The 21,521-nt window shown below is 29.0% G+C and overlaps 1 protein-coding gene across 2 annotated transcripts in view; it reads right to left on the reverse strand.

The window, feature by feature from the left end:
• LOC136077659 (uncharacterized) overlaps positions 1-21,521 on the reverse strand; it is a 54,253-nt gene that overhangs the window by 31,412 nt on the left and 1,320 nt on the right. For both annotated transcript variants that reach the window (XM_065791903.1, XM_065791904.1), the window contains exon 2: positions 17,861-17,904. In XM_065791903.1, the coding sequence (XP_065647975.1) occupies positions 17,861-17,904 (44 nt within the window). The remainder of the gene's footprint in view (positions 1-17,860; positions 17,905-21,521) is intronic.

Genomic DNA, 21,521 nt, shown 5'->3' on the forward strand with positions numbered 1-21,521 from the left:
CTCGTTCTCGTTTCTCGTGAGAAATGGGACTTCTCGTGAGAAACGAGAAATTGAAAATTCTCGCGAGAAGTAAAACGAGACTTAAATATTATATTATTTCCCAAATTAAAAATTATTATAATTTACAAAATGCTTAATAGTTTTTTTTTTAATTAGTTAATATTTTAACTCCGTGATTTTAATTAATTTGTTTTTGACAAAAACAAATTAAATTTTTGATTAGATTTATAATTAGATTTTTTAATTAGACTTTTTAATTAGATTTTTTTTAAAAATCTAATTAAAAATTTAAATAGATTTTAAATACAAAAACTTTTTGTATAAAATGGTGCACTTTTGACTTAATTTCATTAGTTTACCATTGGAATTCAACTTGACACATATTGTTAATATTGAAAAGAAATATTCTTGCCTCATTTCAACGATCAAAAATGTCACCAAGATAAAACAAAATCTGGAGATATTTTCAAAAAATAAGTGACGGTGCTGAATGCAAGGCGTGCAAAAAGTCTTTGAAAACAAAAGATGGAAACACAAGCGGACTTTATTGTCATCTCGAAAAAAAACACAGCCAAGATTACGTTGATTATTCTGAAAAAACTAACGACTCTCTTCTTCCTCCTCCTAAGAAGAAACAACGAACCATGGTCGAAATGCTTGAAACAAAGTCCAAATATGACAAAGACAATTCCATTCAAAAATAGTTTGATTCTGCAATGCTGGATTACTTTTGCACTGATCTGGCATCCTTTTCAGCAGTCGAAGGAAGAGGTTTCAAGAAATTGTTTGACATTGCAAACCCTAAACTGAGCCTTCATCACAGAACAACATATTCAAGAAAGCTTTCAATTCGGTCAAGAGAAGTTTAAGCTGGAATGAAGAGCATAATAACGGAGATTACGCCTAATCTAAAAAGTACTGCATTTACTTCTAACCTTTGGACTTCTAGAGCTCAGAACAGCTACATCTCTTGGACTTTTCATGCTATTGACGAAAATTGGAGACTACATCACTGGACACCCAATGTCCAACAGTTCCCAGGCAGACACACTGGTATCTTAATTGAAGGAAAGCTGGATTCTTTCTTAGAAGAACTAAATTTGCCTGCTGTTTTGCCAATGTACTGCGTGAACGACCAGGCAAGAAACATGAAACTTGCAGTCAAATTGTCAAAGCGCCTTGACCAATACTTGTGCAACAATCATATTTTGCAATGTGCAGTTCGAGACTCATTGGGAATGACTGCTGGAATGGATGATGCGTTGCAAACATGCAAAGATTTGGCTTCTTTAACTCACCAGTCAACAGTTGCAGCTGAGTTGCTTGAATCAGAATCAGACGCTTAAGGAATCAATTTTAGACAGTTACGCCAATCTGTTGACACAAGATGGAATAGTGAACTGGATTGCATGGCTTCTGTCGTTTATCTAAAGAGTGCAATTATCAGCTTATGTGCAAATGAAGATATTTTTTCTTTAAAGACCATAAGTGCATCACAGTGGAAATCAATCAAGGGAGCAGTAGAAATTTTGGCACCACTTAAAGAAGCTACAGAAACGTGGTCGGCTGAGTCTATTCCAACAATTAACACTGTCGCCAATTCTCTTTATTTAATCCATGACAAAATTAATCAATTTATTGAGACGGATGGAAAAAATGGCTACGGTGTCTTGTATGCAAAAAACTTGAAAAGCTGCATTGAGAAAAGATTTCCTCTTTGTCACACTGGAAACTTATTGAGTGCTGCAGCAAAGTACTTAAATCCTGCTATAAAGGGACTTCACTTGAAGCTCTTCAAAAAATTTCAAACAACAAAAGAATGGTTAGCCTCACAGGTTAAGGATAATGTTGAGTGCCAACCTGTTGCCAGAGTCCTTTCAGCAGATTTGTCCCCTAATTCAAAACTGAAGCGCAAGTTAAAAGTCAGACTTAAAACACAAGAGTCAACATCTGAAATGAATCCTATTTTGAGCGAAATGTGCCAGTATGAATATATCCATGATGCCAAAAAAGACTTTCCGATTCTTGATTGGTGGAAACTGTATTCAAATACATTGCCAGAACTCTTTTCATTAGCTAGACAAATTTTAGCTATTCCAGCAAGTTCAACTAAATCAGAGAGAGTTTTTAGCTCAGGTGGAAATGTCGTCCGATCATCCAGACACAACTTACACCCAGAAAAAGTAGAACAAATCATTTTAATCAGAGAAAACATTGTCTTGTTGGAAAAGTTTGGCAAAAAAATTCTGAATTAATATTTGAAAAAGTTGTTTATATTTGAAAAATGTCATTTGTGTCTATTTGTCAAAACCATGTTTACATTTTTTTTTTTTACTTGGATTTTAATAACTTTGTTTTCAAAAATTGTTAAATTTCTCTCGTCTCATTCTCGGTCTCACGAGAAGTACTAACTTCTCGTCTCGGTTTGAAAAAACCTAGTCTCGCTCATGGTTATAGATTACTTAATAACATCAGAAAGTTAAAGAAACTTTGCAAAAATAGTAGGTTGGTATTGCTATTAGGTGAAATCTTTACTCCACCCGTGGCAAATAATAATGCATTAAATAGTTCTAATATTCCTGAAAAAATAACTTTAACCAGCGAAAACAAAATGCTCAAAAAAGAAAAGAAAACTTTAAAAAGAAAAATTGAATCAATGATGGATTTAAATTTAGATTATTTTAAACATCTAAAATATTTTGAAAATATGTCTAACAATCTACAAATGCTTATTTCAAAAAACTTATTAATGGAAAGTGAGCTAAACCATATTAAAAATCTTTATTGTGAAAAGGAATAAAACATTATTGAAAACAAGTTAGAGTTAGTTTAGGTACACAAAAAATCATTTAGTGCTAGAAACTTAAATAAAAAAGTTAAATACCGTGATGCTTAGCTGGAAATAAAAAAGAATGAAATCAATTCCTTAAAAAAAGAAACAAAATGTAAAATATCACAATTAAAAAAAGAAACAATAGTTATCAGTTCGATATAGATATTTCAGAAAAATAATTCTCCTTTATTCTAATGAACTGGATATATATTTATACATATCTAGTAATACATATATTACAAAGTAGATTTTTATATAGATTTGTGTAGTGATTAAGTAATAATTAGTGTTATTCAGATATAAATATTTCAGAATTAAAAAGAGAAAAACTGAAGTTGCAAAAAAAAGAAAGTAATTTAAAAATTGCTTTACGAAATAAAAACATTTATATTAATGAAAACAATATGAAAAATCTTATAAGTTTAGAAAAAGAAGTTGCAACATTATATAGAAAGGTTTTAAAAGAAGAGAATCAAGAACTTCATAAGTTGGTTTCTTTGTTGGATGATGAGGAAATAATAACTTTTGAAGATGGTAGATATTGTAATAACATTAGAAAAACCATTACGAAATTGCTTTCAATGAATGTAAGTATGAATGGTGTCAACGATGTCATTAAAGTAGTACTTAACAAACTAGCAAAAAATAATGTAAATAATCTAAACTGCCATCAGCTGCTGTTAAATGCAGGTTAATTCAGGAAGCTGCAATTTTAGGTCAATTTCAAGTTGCTGAAGCAATGGTTGAGAATAATTTGGCTAATAAAAACTCTAATGTTGGCAATTGTTTGCATGGTGATGGTACGCAGAAATACCATAAACATTATCAAAATTTTCAAATAACAACAAAAAGTAGGAAATCATTATCTTTTCGGTTTGTCTGAAGTGGTTGGTGGTGATGCAGCTACTTTTTTTTTTGTTGTTAGCAACTCTGCCATGGAAAAAGAAATCAATTTTGCTAAATTAATAACATCAATTAAAGCAACAATGTCTGACCTCGGTCCAGTTAATCCTCTATTTAACTCGCATTTAAAAATATTAAGGGAAAAATATTTGCCAATTGCAATCAGTAATTGGGATTTACTTTCTACAAATGTCAAAGATAAAATGAAGGATATGAGTAATTTTTTCTGCAAACTCCATTTGCTTGCTAATTTTGCTTTTGAAACTGATAAAGCTTTAAATTCTTTTGAAAAAGTTTTGTTGGAAGATAATTATGAAAATATTTTTGCTTTTGTAAAGAAAGTGGCGCCACTAGGTTCGTACTGCATGTAAGGCATTTCATTCAAGGGGTAGTGAGGAAGCTGGTGTTGCCTCATATTTTAATTCTCTTCTTTCCTCTACTACTTACAGGTCCTTTGTGGCGAATTATCGAATCACTTGATAGCATTTTGCTATTGAACCCCTACCTACTTCTTTTGAAAATTAGACTTTCAACTCTTTGTAAGGATGTTTCTTCTTTATTGTTTGCAAATGGAAAAATTTTGGAGGATACTAAGGATCTTCTTCATCAAGATATGGTTTACTGCAAACTGTTTAAAAGCACACAAAATGATGAGTTAGATTCTTTGACTGTACAATCACTTGAAGTTATTTTTCATGCTATTCTTATTATTTTGGAACGTCAGTGTGCTGATCAGTTACCTGGTGGTAAATATTGGAATCCATCTGATTCAGTTGCTGATGCAACTTCTAATGTCTCTGTTACTAACAAAGCATCAGAAAGTGACTTTGCCATTTTGGATTTAATGATACGTATAAAACCAAATACAAATGTTCAAACTATCCAGGCTTTGACGATGTGGTCTCAGAATCAAACATTAGAATGGCTAAATAGTAAAACAGATAAAAAGAGAAAAAAATTACTTGATTATTCAAGAACCAAAGTATCAATGATGAAATACAAGTATGATGAAAGAAAAGAAGCATTTAAAAAAGATAAAGCTATCTGCCTTCTAGCGTATGTGTAATTGATTCGTAGAATTTTTTTAAAATTTTCTTATTCTTAAAAAATTTTGAAAAACTCGTAAAAGAAAGACAAAGTATTCATTCCAATAAAAGATTTATATTCATTATACAAGTTTACAAGTTACTTTTGAATAGATAATAATCCATTGCGATAAGCTTTGTCAACAAGAGCACAGACCCGAGATGAAAAGTTAGTACACATTTTTGGAGCATGCTTTACAAGTTCATTCATGATTTGACATACTCTTGATTTTAATTGATCAACATTTTCTGGTTGAAAGGAACCAGCAAACACTTGTCTTTTGATTTCAGCATGAAGGAGCTCGATAAGCCGACATTGAGGGACATTGGTGGGTTATTTTGTTTCAAAACAAATGGAATTTGTTTGTTGTTTAAATACTTAACTACTTTTGAAGAATAATGTGATGATGCTTTGTCTGGCCAAAAGATGCAAGCTTTATCAGGGCAGTGCTTCTCAATGTAGGGGATTAGTCTTTGTTGAAGGCATTCAAATTTGTACATCTAGGCATCAATGGCCATTCCCTGGTTCCAGATAAAGTAATCAGAAACACCATGATCACACAATGCATAGCAAACACCTATTTTAAAGGGAAACTTGGTGTGACCTGAAAAGCGAATCTATTCTGGAGTTGTTGAGGCATCTTTGGCATAAAAAGTTATACTTGAAAACTTGGTCCCATCATTCTGTGTTATATATGTTTTATCATCCATTATGATGATCGGAAGTTCATCTGCTCCCTTTGTTAAATGCTGTCGATAAAGTCGTCCAAAGGCTTTTCTTATTTTGCTTTTTTTAGCTGGATGGTAAAATAGTGCTAGTTCTTGCTTGTGACAATAAACACCATGTCTGTTCAAAGTATTTAAAACAGTTTTGTGGCAAAAATTGTATTTTGGGGCAGCTCTTCTTAAAATTTTGTTTGTTGTGTTGTTAAATTCACATATAAGACCTCCAAGTGCAGCACCAGTGATCTTTCTAGCAGCTCCATTGTTTCTTCAACCATCTTTAACACCCACCATCTTCTCTGCTTGTCCGAGAATCTTGTATGCACCAGATTTGCTATAACCTGCATTTTGCAAAGCCTGTAAGCAATCTTTTTTACTCAAGTGTTCAGTACTTTTCAAGATATTGTTTGCGATTTCACGAGATGCCATAATAAAACTGTGTTATAAAACAATGTACCTAAATGATACTAAAACAGAAAAACGACAATTACAAGCATGAGTCACCTGTATATCATGTAATACAGTTTTTATTTTTAGACATGATTTATTCTAAACATATTTGCCAGTTAACATAATTCTACGAAAAGTAGAAAAAGTTAGACTCCCCTTAAAGTATAACGCCACAAGAAATTTCCCCCCTTCCTCCTCTATATGGATAAATATCGAATTTAAATATTTAATTTAAATTTATTATGTTGAATAAAATGTATTGAAAGTCCAACAAAAGAACTCATTATTAATGCATTATTTCAAATTGAATTTGTTTAGAAATTCGTTTTTAAAAAGTTTTATATTTATGTCAACATTTTATTTTTTGTGATGTCACATTTCTATACCCGCACCCTCTCCCCCCCTTCCCACTTGTCACCGGTTGTCACAAAGGCTAGACCCCCCGCAGAAGCGTGACGTCGTTTATGGACAGCCCCTTCTGATGTAATTTTATTTAATATAAATCATTTCTAATTTTGAATTATTTTTTGTTTATTGGTAAAATCAATTAAAAATATGTTCCACTAATCTGTTTATTGCATTTGAGTACAATTTTATCTTTTTTGAATCATATTTGAAGTGTTTATATTTACCAATTTTATTTTATGTTAAGATATTTTTACATTATATATCAATATTTTTTTGTGTTACGTTTAACTGTTAATTATAAATAATTGAAAAAAAAATCACAAAAAAAAAAAGCTTTGGCAAAATTACATTTACTTTTATATGAACTGCCTATTAAGTAAAGGAAAGAATCCAGAAATGGAGGGCTAACGTTAGGCAAAATTACATTTACTTTTACCTGAACTGCATACCAAGTAAAGGAAAGAATCCAGTAATTGGGGGCTAACCTTAGGCAACATGACAAATTACTGATGAAGTGCAAAGTCCTATGGTAGTAAGTTAAACAATTTTTTCTATTTTATGAATGAAATAGCCAAGTTAAACATTGTATATAATGTTTTAATGATTACTTAACTCTCCATAACTTAATAGCCAATAATTAAAATGGTTACCTCAAAAAACGCTCCACATGCACTAACCTCTTAGAATCAGTAAATGATTGGAGTGTTGCACTAGACAAACATCTAATAACAGATGTTGTATATATTGACAAAAGGCATTTGATTCTGTATCTCATCATAAATTATTAGCCAAACTTGCTCTATTTAACATTAGAGGTAATTTAAAAAATTGAATTGCAGCATTTCTTAACAATAGATGTCAGCAAGTTAAGGTTGTAATGTCGTTATCAAACCCAACTCACATCGTTAGCGGAGTTCCTCAGGGTAGCATGTTAGGCCCAACATTTTTTCTAATATATATCAACGATATAACCGCTATTATTAACAATCTTGACTGCTCTTTAAAGCTTTATGCCGATGACGTCAAGTTATACAGTTCATTTTGCAATATGGACCATAGCAATCACCTAGTTAATGCTCTTGATAACATAATACTTTAATCAGAACATGGCAACTAGCCATTTCTATCAGTAAGTGTTTCGTTTATAGGATTGCGCGTGCTTCATCGAGAAAATGCATTAACTTTAACTATAAGTTAGGAGATCATATTTTAGCTTGGTCTTCTATTCCAAAAGATCTCAGTTAATGAAAAAAAAGACTCTTGATTCTCAACTTAACTATAAAAAGCATATTTCAACCGTTGTACATGCAGCTAATACTAGAGCATACCTTCTTTTAAAATGTTTCAAGTCCCGCGATGCTAGTATCTTAGTAAGAGCCTTCAATACATGTATTAGGCCTGTATTAGAATATTGCTCCCCAGTTTGGTCGCCATTTCATGCTGTACTGATAAAGGTAGTTGAGAACGTGCAAAAACGTTTCACAAAGAAAATCCAGCAATTAAGCAATTTGACGTACTATAACCGACTTCAGTTGCTCGATTTGGAGTCGCTTGAAATAAGGCGAGTAAAACATGATTTATCAACTTGCTTTAAAATTCTGCATAACTTGGTCTTAATTAATAAATCTATGTTCTTTTTTATTGAAAACAAAAACAACACGCGAGGACATAAATATATAATGCGCATACAACAATGTCGACTAGATATTCGCAAATATAGTTTCTCTTACCGAATTGTTAACATTTAGAATCAGTTGCCTTTCGATGTTTTGAATGCCGATAATATCAACATCTTTAATTTAATTTAAGAGTAAAATTAACTCAATCAATTTTGAAAAATTATGTCGGCGTTGGCTGCAAATCTCATTTGTTATTTGTATATAAATTATTTATTCAATGTTGTACGCTGTTACATAATTTATTTTGGGGCACGTTGTTAGTGATCATCAACATGGACCTGCGTTTCCTTTAGAACATGTATTATTTGTTTTAATGAATACAATCTAATCTTGTATATAAAATAATATACTTAGTATATAAAAATAGTCGACGAAAATATCGAAACAGTCGATGATTTCTTAATAATTTAATAAATATCAATTTTGACAATTAATATCAAAACATAATAATAATAATATTATATATATGTATATATATATATATATATATATATATATATATATATATATATATATAATTATTAAGAAATCGTCGACTATTTCAACATTTTCGTCGACGATTTTTATTTTTGAAAAGACTAATCTTTATTTTCCGCATATTTTGACGTTTTCGGTATGTGTTATTTGGATCCACTTGATGATTTGATATATTAAAGAAAGTTACTAAAAGTTAATTTAAATCAATATTTATTCTCAAAGTTTTGTTACGCCTAAAATAGTAAAAATTAAAACCTTAAAAAACTTTCTTAAACTTATTTTAAAATATATTATACTGCTGACCATTTAATGGTCCGTGTTTGTTAACCCCGGAAAAATTTTTATTTATACAAATATTCCTATTTACGATTTAATTTCTAATATAATTTTATTACAGATTTGTTAATGCAACATTTTGCGCAAGAAAATTAAATGTTTTTTTTTTTAATATTCTGTGCCCAAAGTTGAATGACATACTTCAACAAAATATTTCATAAAAAGTCTGTGCATTGAAAATATTAAAATACGTATATCTTTGGAACTAAATAAGTGACAGAAGTGGTTAAAACCATTTTGAAAAAAGATATCTTTAGGAATTTAATGCAATTTTAAATTTAAAAAAATTACATTCGCTCAAAAAATTGACTAAACTCTCTCCACTAACAATAAAATGGTTGTAGCTTTTTTTTGCAGAATATAGCCAAACAAATGTCTTTTATTAGTCTGAGTATTCATGGATCAGGTATTGATCCTGTATTGATCTTATTGATTTTGTATTGATGTAATCACCGCGCATTATTGAATTAAAATCAAAAATACAAATACCCCTTCCCCCTCCCCTCCAAACCACCTCCTCCCTCGTCACAACATCGTAACTTTTTAGTAACAAGTTCCGTATGAGTTGTCACAAAAATACTAACCCATCCTCCCCTAAACCGTGGTTTAATTTATGAACAACCCCTTATGAACCATTTACAATTGATTATATGACCAGTACAATTGGTCATGAGAGCAGTACATTTCATTATATGACAACCAAGTTGTCGGCTCGAAATGCATTTGTTGATTGAGAAATCACGTTTAAACTAATTATTTTTAATAAAACAAATGTGGACATACGTCGTCAAAAAAGTTCTATAGAGTTTCTATAAACTTTTGAAACATATGGCCTATAGAAATTCTATAGAAATTTAGTAGAATTTCTATAGAATGTACATTAATTTTTATTGAAATTGCTATAAAACTTTTTTTCTATATAAATATGTGTAGAAAAAATGTTCTATATGGTCTATATGTTAATATATGTTAATATATGTTTCAAAAGTTTATAGAAATTCTATGGAACTTTTATTTTAGGTGGAGGAGGGGGGGAAGATGTCGGTTGAAAGTTTTACGGACGTCCCTTGGACGACACGTGCCCACTGGGTCTTAGAATATAAACGTTATCACCAATCTAGAGTTTGCAGTCTCTTTATTTACTGATATTAGTCCTTCTGAAAATTGCAATACAAAATAGTTATAAACTGTAATAAAAATAATAAATAAAGGTTGTTTTTTTTTTAATTTTTTATATTTGTTTTCGTTTAAAATATCTTGCATTAACAATTAAGTTTTTTTGTTAGCTATGTATTTCATTGCAGTATATTATTAAAAACTTTGAACGGTTTTTATAAGGAACTCTTTTTGTTACACAGAGATGCGGTAGTGGTGTAGCGGTAGAGCGCTCGCCTCATAAGCAAGAAGTTTCAATTCCCACCACGTCCCTGATAGTATCACGCTCAACTTGTTTCTCTGCGCAGCGGCCTTTTTCGTCAAGATTTTGGAGTAATAAAGTTAAGAGAAGTTCGTAAACACAACTAAAGTAGCCTTCTCGACTGTAGTGGCCTACTCGGCCTTGGGAAGGTGAATTATCATTAAAAAAAAAAAAAAAAAAGATTCTTTGCCCTTATAGAAACAAATTAATACCTTAAAAAAATAAAAAGTTTATTTCTAACCATGGCAGGGTTAGTTTCTTAGATCAGTTTTTGCAAAGTTCATCAAAAGTGAAAAAAAAAAAAATTCATTTTAAAGTCTAATTACACTGATAGTTTTTATTCTTATTAGTGGCTGATAAATATTTTTGCTGATTTTTTTTTAGTTTTGAGTTGTTAATTTTTGTTCATAACTAGTAAAAGTTAATAAACGACAGATCTTAATAAGCTTGAAATTTGAAAGAAGAAAACAATGTTTTTTTGACAACAATTTTTCTGTGACAACAATGTTTCTGTGACAATCTTCATTGAAAACTATGATTCCTAAATCGTTAATTAGTATTATTTAAGAAGAAAATAGTAGCCCAACATAGATTACATATAAATTAGTGTGTATTAGAGTGTCCCAAAAACACTTTTTTTCTCTACAGCATATCGCCTAATTTTTTTCCCATTCTCTGAAGTCCATTAAGGCTAAAATTTGACAGAAAAAAAATTTTCGTAGTCAGGGAGCGATAGCTGTTTAATTAGAAAAAAGTGATTTTTTCGAAAATAAATGTCCATTACATCAATGTTGGATTATGTTTTTAAATATGTAATTAAATTTATTTTTATTTTTAATAAAAATAAATTTCATTACATATTTTCTTTTTAATAAAGTAAAAATATTTTAAAAAATTTTGTTTTTAATAAAGTTAATAATGATGCCTAAGTATAGATTATTGTTATTATGACTTTTAAAAGCATATTTTGGTTTTTAGAATTGGGTTCAGGTATGTTTAGGCAAAAAGTATCGAGAGGCTCGAAAATATGATTAAGCATACAAAAATGCGCGCTTTCTCGAAAGTCTTGTAGAAAAGACTAACACACTTTCTTCAACAGACTAACACACTTTCTTCAACAGACTAACACACTTTCTTTGAATTTGATACATAAATATTTTTTTTTGCATTAATAAAACAAACTTCATCAAACAACTTCAATGGTTTTCATGCATCAAGTAAACACCTTTATGAATTCCGGTATTATTTGATTTGTGCTCAAAAACATGCCTTATTTAGAGCTTTATCAAAAGCTCTAAATTACTCTCACCAAAAGGGTATACCAGAAATAGGTTTTATTTTTCCTTTTTGAGGACATTTCTCAAGTTTTTGCCATTTTTGAAGTCCACTGAGGCTACTAATAATCAAAGAAACAATATCAGTTGTCAAAAAATGATTTTTTTAAAATTTAAAAAAATTAAATCTTTAGAAAATGAATGTTGTTTTGTTGTCAATGTTATTTAATTTCTTAGGACATTTTTCTCTTTTTTTTTTTAACATTTATTGATGAATAGTAAGGTGAATAATATTATTATTATTAGTGTAATGCATGCTTTTATTTTATATAAATATTTGAGTTTTTGAAACAGGCTTGGGTACGCTTATTTAAAATATTTTAAGAGGCTCATAACGATACTTTAACTTACAAAACCGTGTGCATTCTCGTAAGCTTTGTGGTCAAGAAAAAAATCATCTAAACTTATATATAATGTTATACGTGTAATTCTCTTATTAAAAAAACATGTCACTTGCCAATTTAAGTCATCTTTGGTCAACTAAAAAGTTCAGTTTTGTGGCTAACATTAGTTGTCCTGTTAGAATAGACGCAAATAAATAAAAAAAAGAGGAAGACACTAATACCAGAAAGCTACTGCTTCCTGTAAAGTATCCAATCAACCAGCTGCCATGGGAAGCTGATTAATAGAATATTTTAACCAGCTTCTCAGCATTGGAAAACCTCAGATACACAACTTTATAAATAAATATTGATGATTATTTAAAAATTCTTTACATCACTGCTTCCAACACTCCAACACAAAAGTTTTTTTATGGAGTTTTTACCATCTTCACAACCTTCCCTGTCCTGATTTACCTGTAGGCAACACCTGTTGGAGGTACACATTTCTCATTTTTTGGAGGATCTTATTGATGAGAAAATAAAATGGCACAGGAAAGCACTATATGTAAGATTATATAAAGGCTGGTCACTAAGAACGAGGTGAATAAGACGGAGTACATAAGGTTTGATTAAAATGGATAACAGGTCAGTTTGTTTTTAAAAAGCATTAAAAGGGAGGCCCTAAAGTTCCTCAAGAGGCCATTGACCACAGAGATATTTAACACGGGGACTACATGAAGCTTTTTAAACTAGTTGTCTTTTAATTATTAGGAGATGTACCACTATTTTATTTTCATCAATCTGGGGCCCCATTAACAGTTAAATTATATTATCAATCGCTTTTTTTTTTGGGGGGGGGGGGGTGGGGAGTACATTTAGAGTTTTTTTTTTTAATATTGTTGATAATAATAATAATTCATTCCTAAGGTGTTTGGTAAATAATTCATACCTGCTTGCTTATTGGATGACTGAGAATGCATCCTAGGTGATGAATCAGGAAAGGAAAAAGATGATAAAAATGACACATTTAAATTTGTCTAAGCAGTTTCATTTGGGGAAACCGAAGCTACCAGTTGTTACCAGGTCAACGGAGCTTACTAAGCGGGGTTTCAATAGGTTGTGATTCATGCTTATAGGAGCTTACTGAGTTGGTAGGAGCTTGATGAGCTGGTAGGATAGCTGAGATTCATGTTGGAGAGCTGAAATGGCGGATAAAGCGAAATGACTATTAGACATTTTACATATTTAAAAGGTTTTTGAAGCTAATTGAATGTGTCAATGGCTGCGCAGAAAAGATTATCTAATTGGCCCAGAACTTTGTTAGAGACAACTTATTGGGCAACACATTAAAGAACTTCATACTGGTCGCCAGAGAATAACTTCTTAAACTAGAAATAAATATTTTTATAAGACTTTCATTTTTTACAAAAAAAATGCACTTTTATTTTGAAAAATGAAATTTGACAGTTATCACTTTTACTGGAACAAAAAGTATTTTTCTGGTAATTTTAGTCCATTTGGACCTTAGAGAATGGGAAAAATGTGAGAGGATTTTTAATTAAAGGACTAGCATGCTCATAGATTTGAGCATGCTAGTCCTTTAATTTTTTTTTAGGACACCCTAGTGTGCATGCTAAATCGGTAACTTAAAATAGATTTTATAATTGCTTGTAGGTTTTTCATAAAGTTTTCACCAAACTTCAAACGATGTTTTTTGTGCAAAATTATGCTAGAATAATGGTATATGGAAATAGATTTGAGCATGCTAGTCCTTTAATAAGGAAAGTAAAAATAAAAAATATGAAATTGATGTATTTCAATACATAGTCTTCGTATATAATTAAATTTTTTATAACTTACATATGCAGCTTGTGAATTAACTAAAAGTAAAGAATATAGATTAACATGTCATATCTTAAGTAGCCCAGGTAAAAAACCTCTATAGAATTTCTATAAACTTTTGAAACAATGGCATATAGAAATTCTATAGAAGTTCTATAGAATTTCTATAGAATATCTATTAATTTCTATAGAAATTGCTATAAAACTTTTTTTTCTATAGAAAAAAATAGTAGAAAAAAAGTTCTATAAAAATTAACAAAGGTTCTATAGAAGTTCTATAGAATTCTATAAAATTTCTATTTGCCATATGTTTCAAAAGTTTATAGAAATTCTATAGAGCTTTTTTCCTGGGAGGGCTAAGATGGGACACTTTAAAAAATAGCTATTTTAATACGGTGAAATAAATTTACTTAATTTTCTTATAAAAAGAAAAGTTTAAAAATTAGGTGACCGCTTTGAAAAATTAACATAAGTACTGTTTTATTAACTTTATTTCTTTCTTTATTAAAGAGAGTCCCAGGAAAAAAAGCTCTATAGAATTTCTATAAACTTTTGAAACATATGGCCTATAGAAATTCTATAGAATTCTATAGAATTCTATAGAATTTCTATAGAATGTCTATTAATTTCTTTAGAAATTGCTATAAAATTTTTTTTCTATAGAAAAAAATAGTAGAAAAAAAGTTCTATAGAAATTTCTATAGAAATTGACAGAGATTCTATAGAAGTTCTATAGAATTCTATAGAATTTCTATCGGTCATATGTTTCAGAAGTTTATAGAAGTTCTATAGAGTTTTTTTTCCTGGGGTTTGCTTAATTTGTTGTCTTGTATACTTACGAACGGCTATTTTTATATCTAATCAATGTTTAATTCTTCTTAGAATATTTCTAAAAGTTTTATTTTCTCAAAATATCCAATCTGATTGAACTGTACTTAACAGCTATGGATTTTAATTTCGTACTAAGATTGTCTTAACAGTTATGGATTTTAATTTCTTACTGAGATTGACATGTTGCAATAAAACAAACATGCTTTAGATATTTGTTCTACTGAACACCAAACGAGATATTTTGCTCATTAAGTTATTATTTGATCTAAGCATGTGAAACTTCTATTTAAATGAAAATATTTTGCAAATACATAATTAACATTTAGTTTCAAACATGGACGCTACAGATTTCCTTTTTTACTTCCTTGAAGTTTTCTTTTTTAAATAAAAAGCAAGTTAAAAAACGAAAATCAATAGATTTTTTGATCATGTCTACCTTATTACTTTTCAATTTCTTTTGTAACATTTTTCAAAATAAAGAATCCGCGTGTTTCACATAAGGAATCAGCGTGTTTCAAATAATTAACCTGCGTATTTCAAATAATGAATCTGCATGTTTCAAATAAGGAGTCTGCGTATTCAATTATGGAACAAAATAATATCTTTATCTGATTCTGAAGATGCGTAAACAATACCTCGTCTTGTTCCTCCTCCAGTATATTCAATTAAACGGCATACTTTTTCAGCTTCAACATCTTCTGAGTTCATCGGAATCATCTCTTCAGAAGCATTTGATGAATATGTCGTTTTTAATTCTATGGATTATTCTGTTGATGTAGAATTTGATTGTTCTCATCGAGTGTAAATTTTTTGATGGATTTTGATCAATTATGTGATTTCTCTATTCAATATTTCTGCATTTAACAGTTGATGACCCTATGTAAAGCAAAATCTTGGATTTTGCTTTACATAGGATAAAAAAATTTGTTGTTGTGTACTGATTGCATTTGTCATTAATAATTTTAATTCCAAATTACCTGCTGGGACGTCCTAAATTTCTATTTTCATTTGAATCCATCAAACGTAGAATTCACTCATTGATAATTTTGGTGATTGAACCAAATCATCATGGCCGAATGTATTGGTAAAAATTCGTTGAAATATTTATCTATTAAGCTCCATGATGCATCATTTAATTTTAATTTGTTGTGTCGCCCATCATTAATCTAATTATTTCTCTAACTAATTGATTTACATCAACTTCTAGCTTGATTTGTTTAGTTAATTGAACCTCATCGTCGTTTCGATGCCTTGTAGCTGGAGTAGCTTCAACTAATTTAATTTCGTCGGCTTTCCCTTTTTGTTTTCAAAGAAGGTGATCTTTTATATAACTTAATTCTTCTGAAAATTTTTTTTGCATATTTCACATTTTCCTCCTTCTTAATTAATTTCAAGTTGACTTTTCACTTATTCATTCAATAAATTATTCTCCATTTTTGACTTCAAACCATAATGCAAGTTTATTGCAGTTTATTATGCAGTCATTAAGCAATTGTCGATTATTTTTTTGCTAAATGATTATCATAATTATTATTACTGTAAGTATATTATTCGTAATAAGTTATAAATTATTTCCTCTTGGTCTACTAAATATGAATTTAATGAGCGGAATATAACTTAAGCAAAATATTTCAAATTCTATGAACCGTTTTTATCATTTAGAACCTTTTGAGATAAAAATTCTCATTATGGAAACTTTCGAAGATTAACTATTAATTAAAAAAACTGAAAATGTTATTTTTCTTATTTTTTTAATCAGAAGAATAATTTTAAGTTTAGTCTTACTAGTAAAAAACACTTTCAGTAATAAAAATTAAGTTTTGAGTTTTTACATTCTAATAAGGGAAATCGCCAATACTTATCAAAACTAGTTAATACTATCAAATACTAGCAAATAAACATCAATACTAGTCAATACTATAAAATGACACAACGCTGGAAAGACTAGAAAAAGTTCTTTATGAAACAACTGTTTGTTTGTAAGATCTTTATGAAACAACTAATTTATGTTTGTTAATAAAAGTTTTATGAAGCATAATGATTGCTTCATTATGAAAACAAAATTGATTGCAAAAAAGCAACAAATTTGTTAAACTATTTTCATTTCACTCTTTAAATTAGGCGCAAAAAATGCGCAATAAATTTCATAGATTGTTTTTTCTTCAAGAATATGAAACAGCAAATATGTCAGACATAAAATTATGGCCAAATATATTAATAGAATATATCTGAAATTTTATGTCTGCAGAAATAGTTCAGACATAAAACAATGTCAAAATATGTCGAAAGAAAATATGAGACATTTTATGACAGCAGAAATTATGTCTGAAAATATAATCGACAGATCAGCCAGACATATTATGCTGAAACAACCCGTCTGCAACATTTTTCCATAAAATTTTTAATCTTTCAATAAACTCCCAGGAAAAAAAGTTCTAAAGAAATTCTATAAACTTTTAAAACTTATAGCCTATAGAAATTATTTAGAATTTGTATAGAATGTCTATTAATTCTTATAGATATTGCAATACAACTTTTTTTTCTATAGAATAAAAAGTTGAAAAAAATGTTCCATAGAAATTAACAAAGATTCTATAGAAATTCTATAGAATTCTATAGAATTTCAATAGGCTAAATATTTCAAAAGTTTATAGAAATTCTAAAGAGCTTTTTATCCTGTGCTTTGATTATTTTTAAGCCAAAGAAAATTTTAAAATGCTTTTAGAAACCTTTATTTTGCGGAGATATAATTTAACTTTACAAATTAAATGTTTTGAAAATATTTTTAGAAAACAGTAGCGGTTTTTATTTACGACTCCTTGTTTTCGTTAGAGGCCAAACGATTAACATAAACATGATAAACATAGATAAACATGTTTAAGAACAAGTCAATACCCAGGAAAAAAAGTTCAATAGAATTTCTATAAACTTTTGAAACATATGGCCTATAGAAAATCTATAGAATTACTATAGAATGTTTGCTTATTTCTATAAAAATTGCTATAAAACTTTTTTTTCTATAGAAAAAAATAGTAGAAAAAAAATTCTATAGAAATTTCTATAGAAATTAACAGAGATTTTATAGAAGTTCTAAAGAATTCTATAGAATTTCTATAGGCCATATATTTCAAAAGTTTATAGAAATTCTATAGAGCTTTTTTACTATTTTATATATATAAAAAATATAAGAAAATATCTTTATTTTACTTGACTAATTACCTGACTTGAATAAGCTTGAATGGGATTGAAGCAGGCTGCAAAAGCTAAACGAAAAAACCTTTGGATTTAAATAAAAATTTTAGCTTGACAAAAAAACCTTAGATTTTGATTTTAACTTTAATATAATTACTTATAAGTTATTTGTTTGAAGAATTAAAAAAAATTTTATCTTAAAGAAACCAAGACTTAAAGACTTAAAGGTCCATAATATATATATATATATATATATATATATATATATATATATATATATATATATATATATATATATATATATATATATATATATATATAAATATGTGTATATATATATATATATATATATATATATATATATATATATATATATATATATATATATAAATATAACTTTACATGTGCAGTGAAGAGTGATTAATTTTTATTTTTAGATCTTGAAACACATAAGAAAAAAAACTAGTTTTTTAAGTAAATAAAACATAGTCCGCTTACCCCCATGCAGGGGCAAAAAAAAAAGAAAAAAAAATGGAACTTTTAATTATATTCTAATTTTTAATTTTGTTGAGAAAAAAAGAATTAGCATTTGTTCATAAAAGACATAATAATTAACATAGCTTATGAGTTATGAAATCAAAGTATGAAATTTTTTTTAATTGTAAGGTTGCTACAGGCCTTCAGTTGTGGTAATTTTTGTTTATATTATTATTTTAAAACGAGATGCTTCGGTTTCTATATTTTACTTTAATTGCATGAAAATTTTTGTAAAAATTTTATAATAAAATCTCTTTATAAAATTTTATCAAGAAATGCACCGACAGAAGTTTTATAAAAACTAAGCAAGTTTTATAAAAACTGCTTAGTTTTTCTAAAACTTCTGTCTGTGATTATATCTGGTAAAAGTTTGGCGTCACCAAGATCAGATCCAGGTCTATACGGACGCACCCGCTTGCCCAATCTATAGATGTTAGTTGACTTAACATTGGTTTTTTATATTTTCAAAAACTTGATAAAACCACATCTTGTTCTATGTTTAGAGATGATTTCCGAAATAAAAAATATTTAAAAATATTAAATACAAAATACACTTTATCATATATAGTAGTTTTAAGACTGGAGAACCTGAAGAAGATAAATTCTTATCATCAGTAACCTTTGATAATAAAAAAGACAGTAAAGGTTTGTAGTTAGAAAAAATCAATTGAGGAATCTTGATTGACAATTAGTTCAATTATGTTCTATTTTAATTTTTGAGAGGTATTGGCTTCTCTTAGTTTACAACTCATGCTTGTAAAATGGTTTCATAGCATTGGACCACAATAGAAAATGGCAAAGCTCTTAAGTTTTGATATAGGGAAAGGTTTTTTATAATTTCTGGTTGATCGAGTGTTGTATCGGTTTGATATTTTAAGAAAAATATTTTTGAAAACCTTCGGAGTTTTTTTAAACTGATGTTGGAACATAAATTGTGTGATTTTGAATATATTTATTTCATAAATATCAAGTGCCCTCATACTTCTTAGAAGAGGTTTAGCGTTTGTGAAGCGATTTTGAAAATAAGTAATGCGTTCTGCATGATTTTGTTGTTTGTGGAGACATTTGAGTTTAGATTTGTTTGTACTACCCCAAACAATATTGCCATACGATAAATAACTATGTACGAATGCAAAATATCGCTGAGTTAGGGTAGATTTGTCTAAGATTTGACGGGTTTTATATAAAATACCAATATTTCTTGAGATTTTATTGCTAATATATTTAATATGATCTCTCCAGGATAAGTTTTCATCTATTATGACACCAAGTAATTTATTTGTGAAAAAGCGCTCAATTTCCATGTTATTTATATATAGCATTGGTAAGGATTTAGGAATATAATGAAACTTTCGTTTAGAATGAAATAAGGAAAACTTAGTTTTAACAGTGTTTAAAGATAGGCTGTTTGCGTTAAGCCAGATTGATACTTGTTCTAGTTCATTGTTTGCAACTTGAAATTGAGAAATAATGTTATTGTGAGAATGAAATAAAGTGGTGTCATCTTCAAACATGATGGTAGACATAGTATTTGATGCTTTATATAGATCGTTGACGTATATTAGAAATAGTAGAGGACCTAAAATGGAGCCCTGTGGAACCCCACATAATATTTGAAGTTTGTTTGTCTGAAAACCGTCATTTAGAGGTATAAACTGTTTTCTATCAGTTAAGTAACTGGTAAACCATTTATGGTATGTATGACATATTTCATAATATTTTATTTTTTCTAGTAAAGTTTGATGGTTAACGGTATCGAACGCTTTTGACAAATCTAGAAATATACCTAAAGTGAAATTGTTATGAGAAGATGCTCCACTGATAACTTCAACTAGTTGCATAAGTGCATGCTCCGTAGAGTAATATGATCGAAAACCATATTGGTTACAATAAAGAAGATTGTTTTCGTCCAAAAAGGAAAATAGCCTATTATACATGATACGCTCGAGGATTTTAGAAAAAACTGGTAACACTGAAATAGGTCGATAATTTGAAACCAGACTTTCATCTCCTGTTTTAAAAATGGGTGTAATAATTGCAATGTTAAGTTTATCTGGAAAAACACCTGTATTGAGCAATTTGTTAAAAACATCTAATAAAACATCTTTAATAAATCTATAGCAATCTTTGATTATGCTTGCTGAAATAAAATCATAACCTGTTGCTTCATTAGTATTTAGTTTTTTCATCGAATCCTCAAGTTCTTTACGAGTGAGTTTTTTAAATTCTAAGTTTTTATCAGACTTCGATAGATAGTTCGAGAAATGAACAGGAGTGTGTTTGATTTTACTGGCTAAGTTTGGACCTATGTTTACGAAAAACTTATTAAACTTTGTTGCTACCGATTTACCATCAGAGATCTGAGTGTCGTCAACGGTAATCACGCTTGGTAAGACTTTATTGTGAATTTTTTGTTTACCAAAAATCTCTTTAATTGCATCCCATGTTTTTTTCCCGTTACCTTTTAGGCTCAATAGCTTGTTTTTGAAATATGTAGTTCGGGCTATTTTTTTGGTTCTTTCATATTGACGTTTGTGGTTTAAGTAATTATGCTTGTCGCGATCTTTCTTTAATTTAATAAAACGTATATATAGCTTTTGTTTTCGCTTCGAACACTTTAAAAGGTTTTTTGAGAACCAAGGGTTGAGAAGTCTTTTAGTTTTAATTCGGTTAGTTTTGTTTAGGAAAATGCTTGTCGTACAAATTAAGAAATTTATTTAGAAATAGGTTGTAGCTTTTGTTAGCGCATGTCTCAAGAAATACAAAGTTTCAATTTATAGAAGACAACTCTATTTAAACTTTTGGTAAAGATTCTTTTTTTTAAGAATGAATTTTTCTTTAGTATATTTTTTGGTTTTTTGAAAATTGCAAAGACTGGAAAATGGTCACTTATGTCACTACGAATAATGCCTGATTTAAATGTGGAATGGAAAAGAGTGTTTGTGAAAATATCGTCGATTGCAGAATAACAGTTTTGCGTGATTCTTGTTGGTTTCTTTATTATAGGCACCATTCCAAACTCATTAAAGCGATTGTAAATTTGTTGTATTTTAATATTTTCACCATATTTGAGATAGTCCACGTTAAAATCTCCAACAAATAAAAACGAGCTATCTTTCTTTTTTTTTTGTATGCGATTTCAAAATACTCA

Source organism: Hydra vulgaris, chromosome 03 (assembly GCF_038396675.1).
Source record: "Hydra vulgaris chromosome 03, alternate assembly HydraT2T_AEP".
NCBI classification, from domain to species: Eukaryota; Metazoa; Cnidaria; class Hydrozoa; order Anthoathecata; family Hydridae; genus Hydra; species Hydra vulgaris.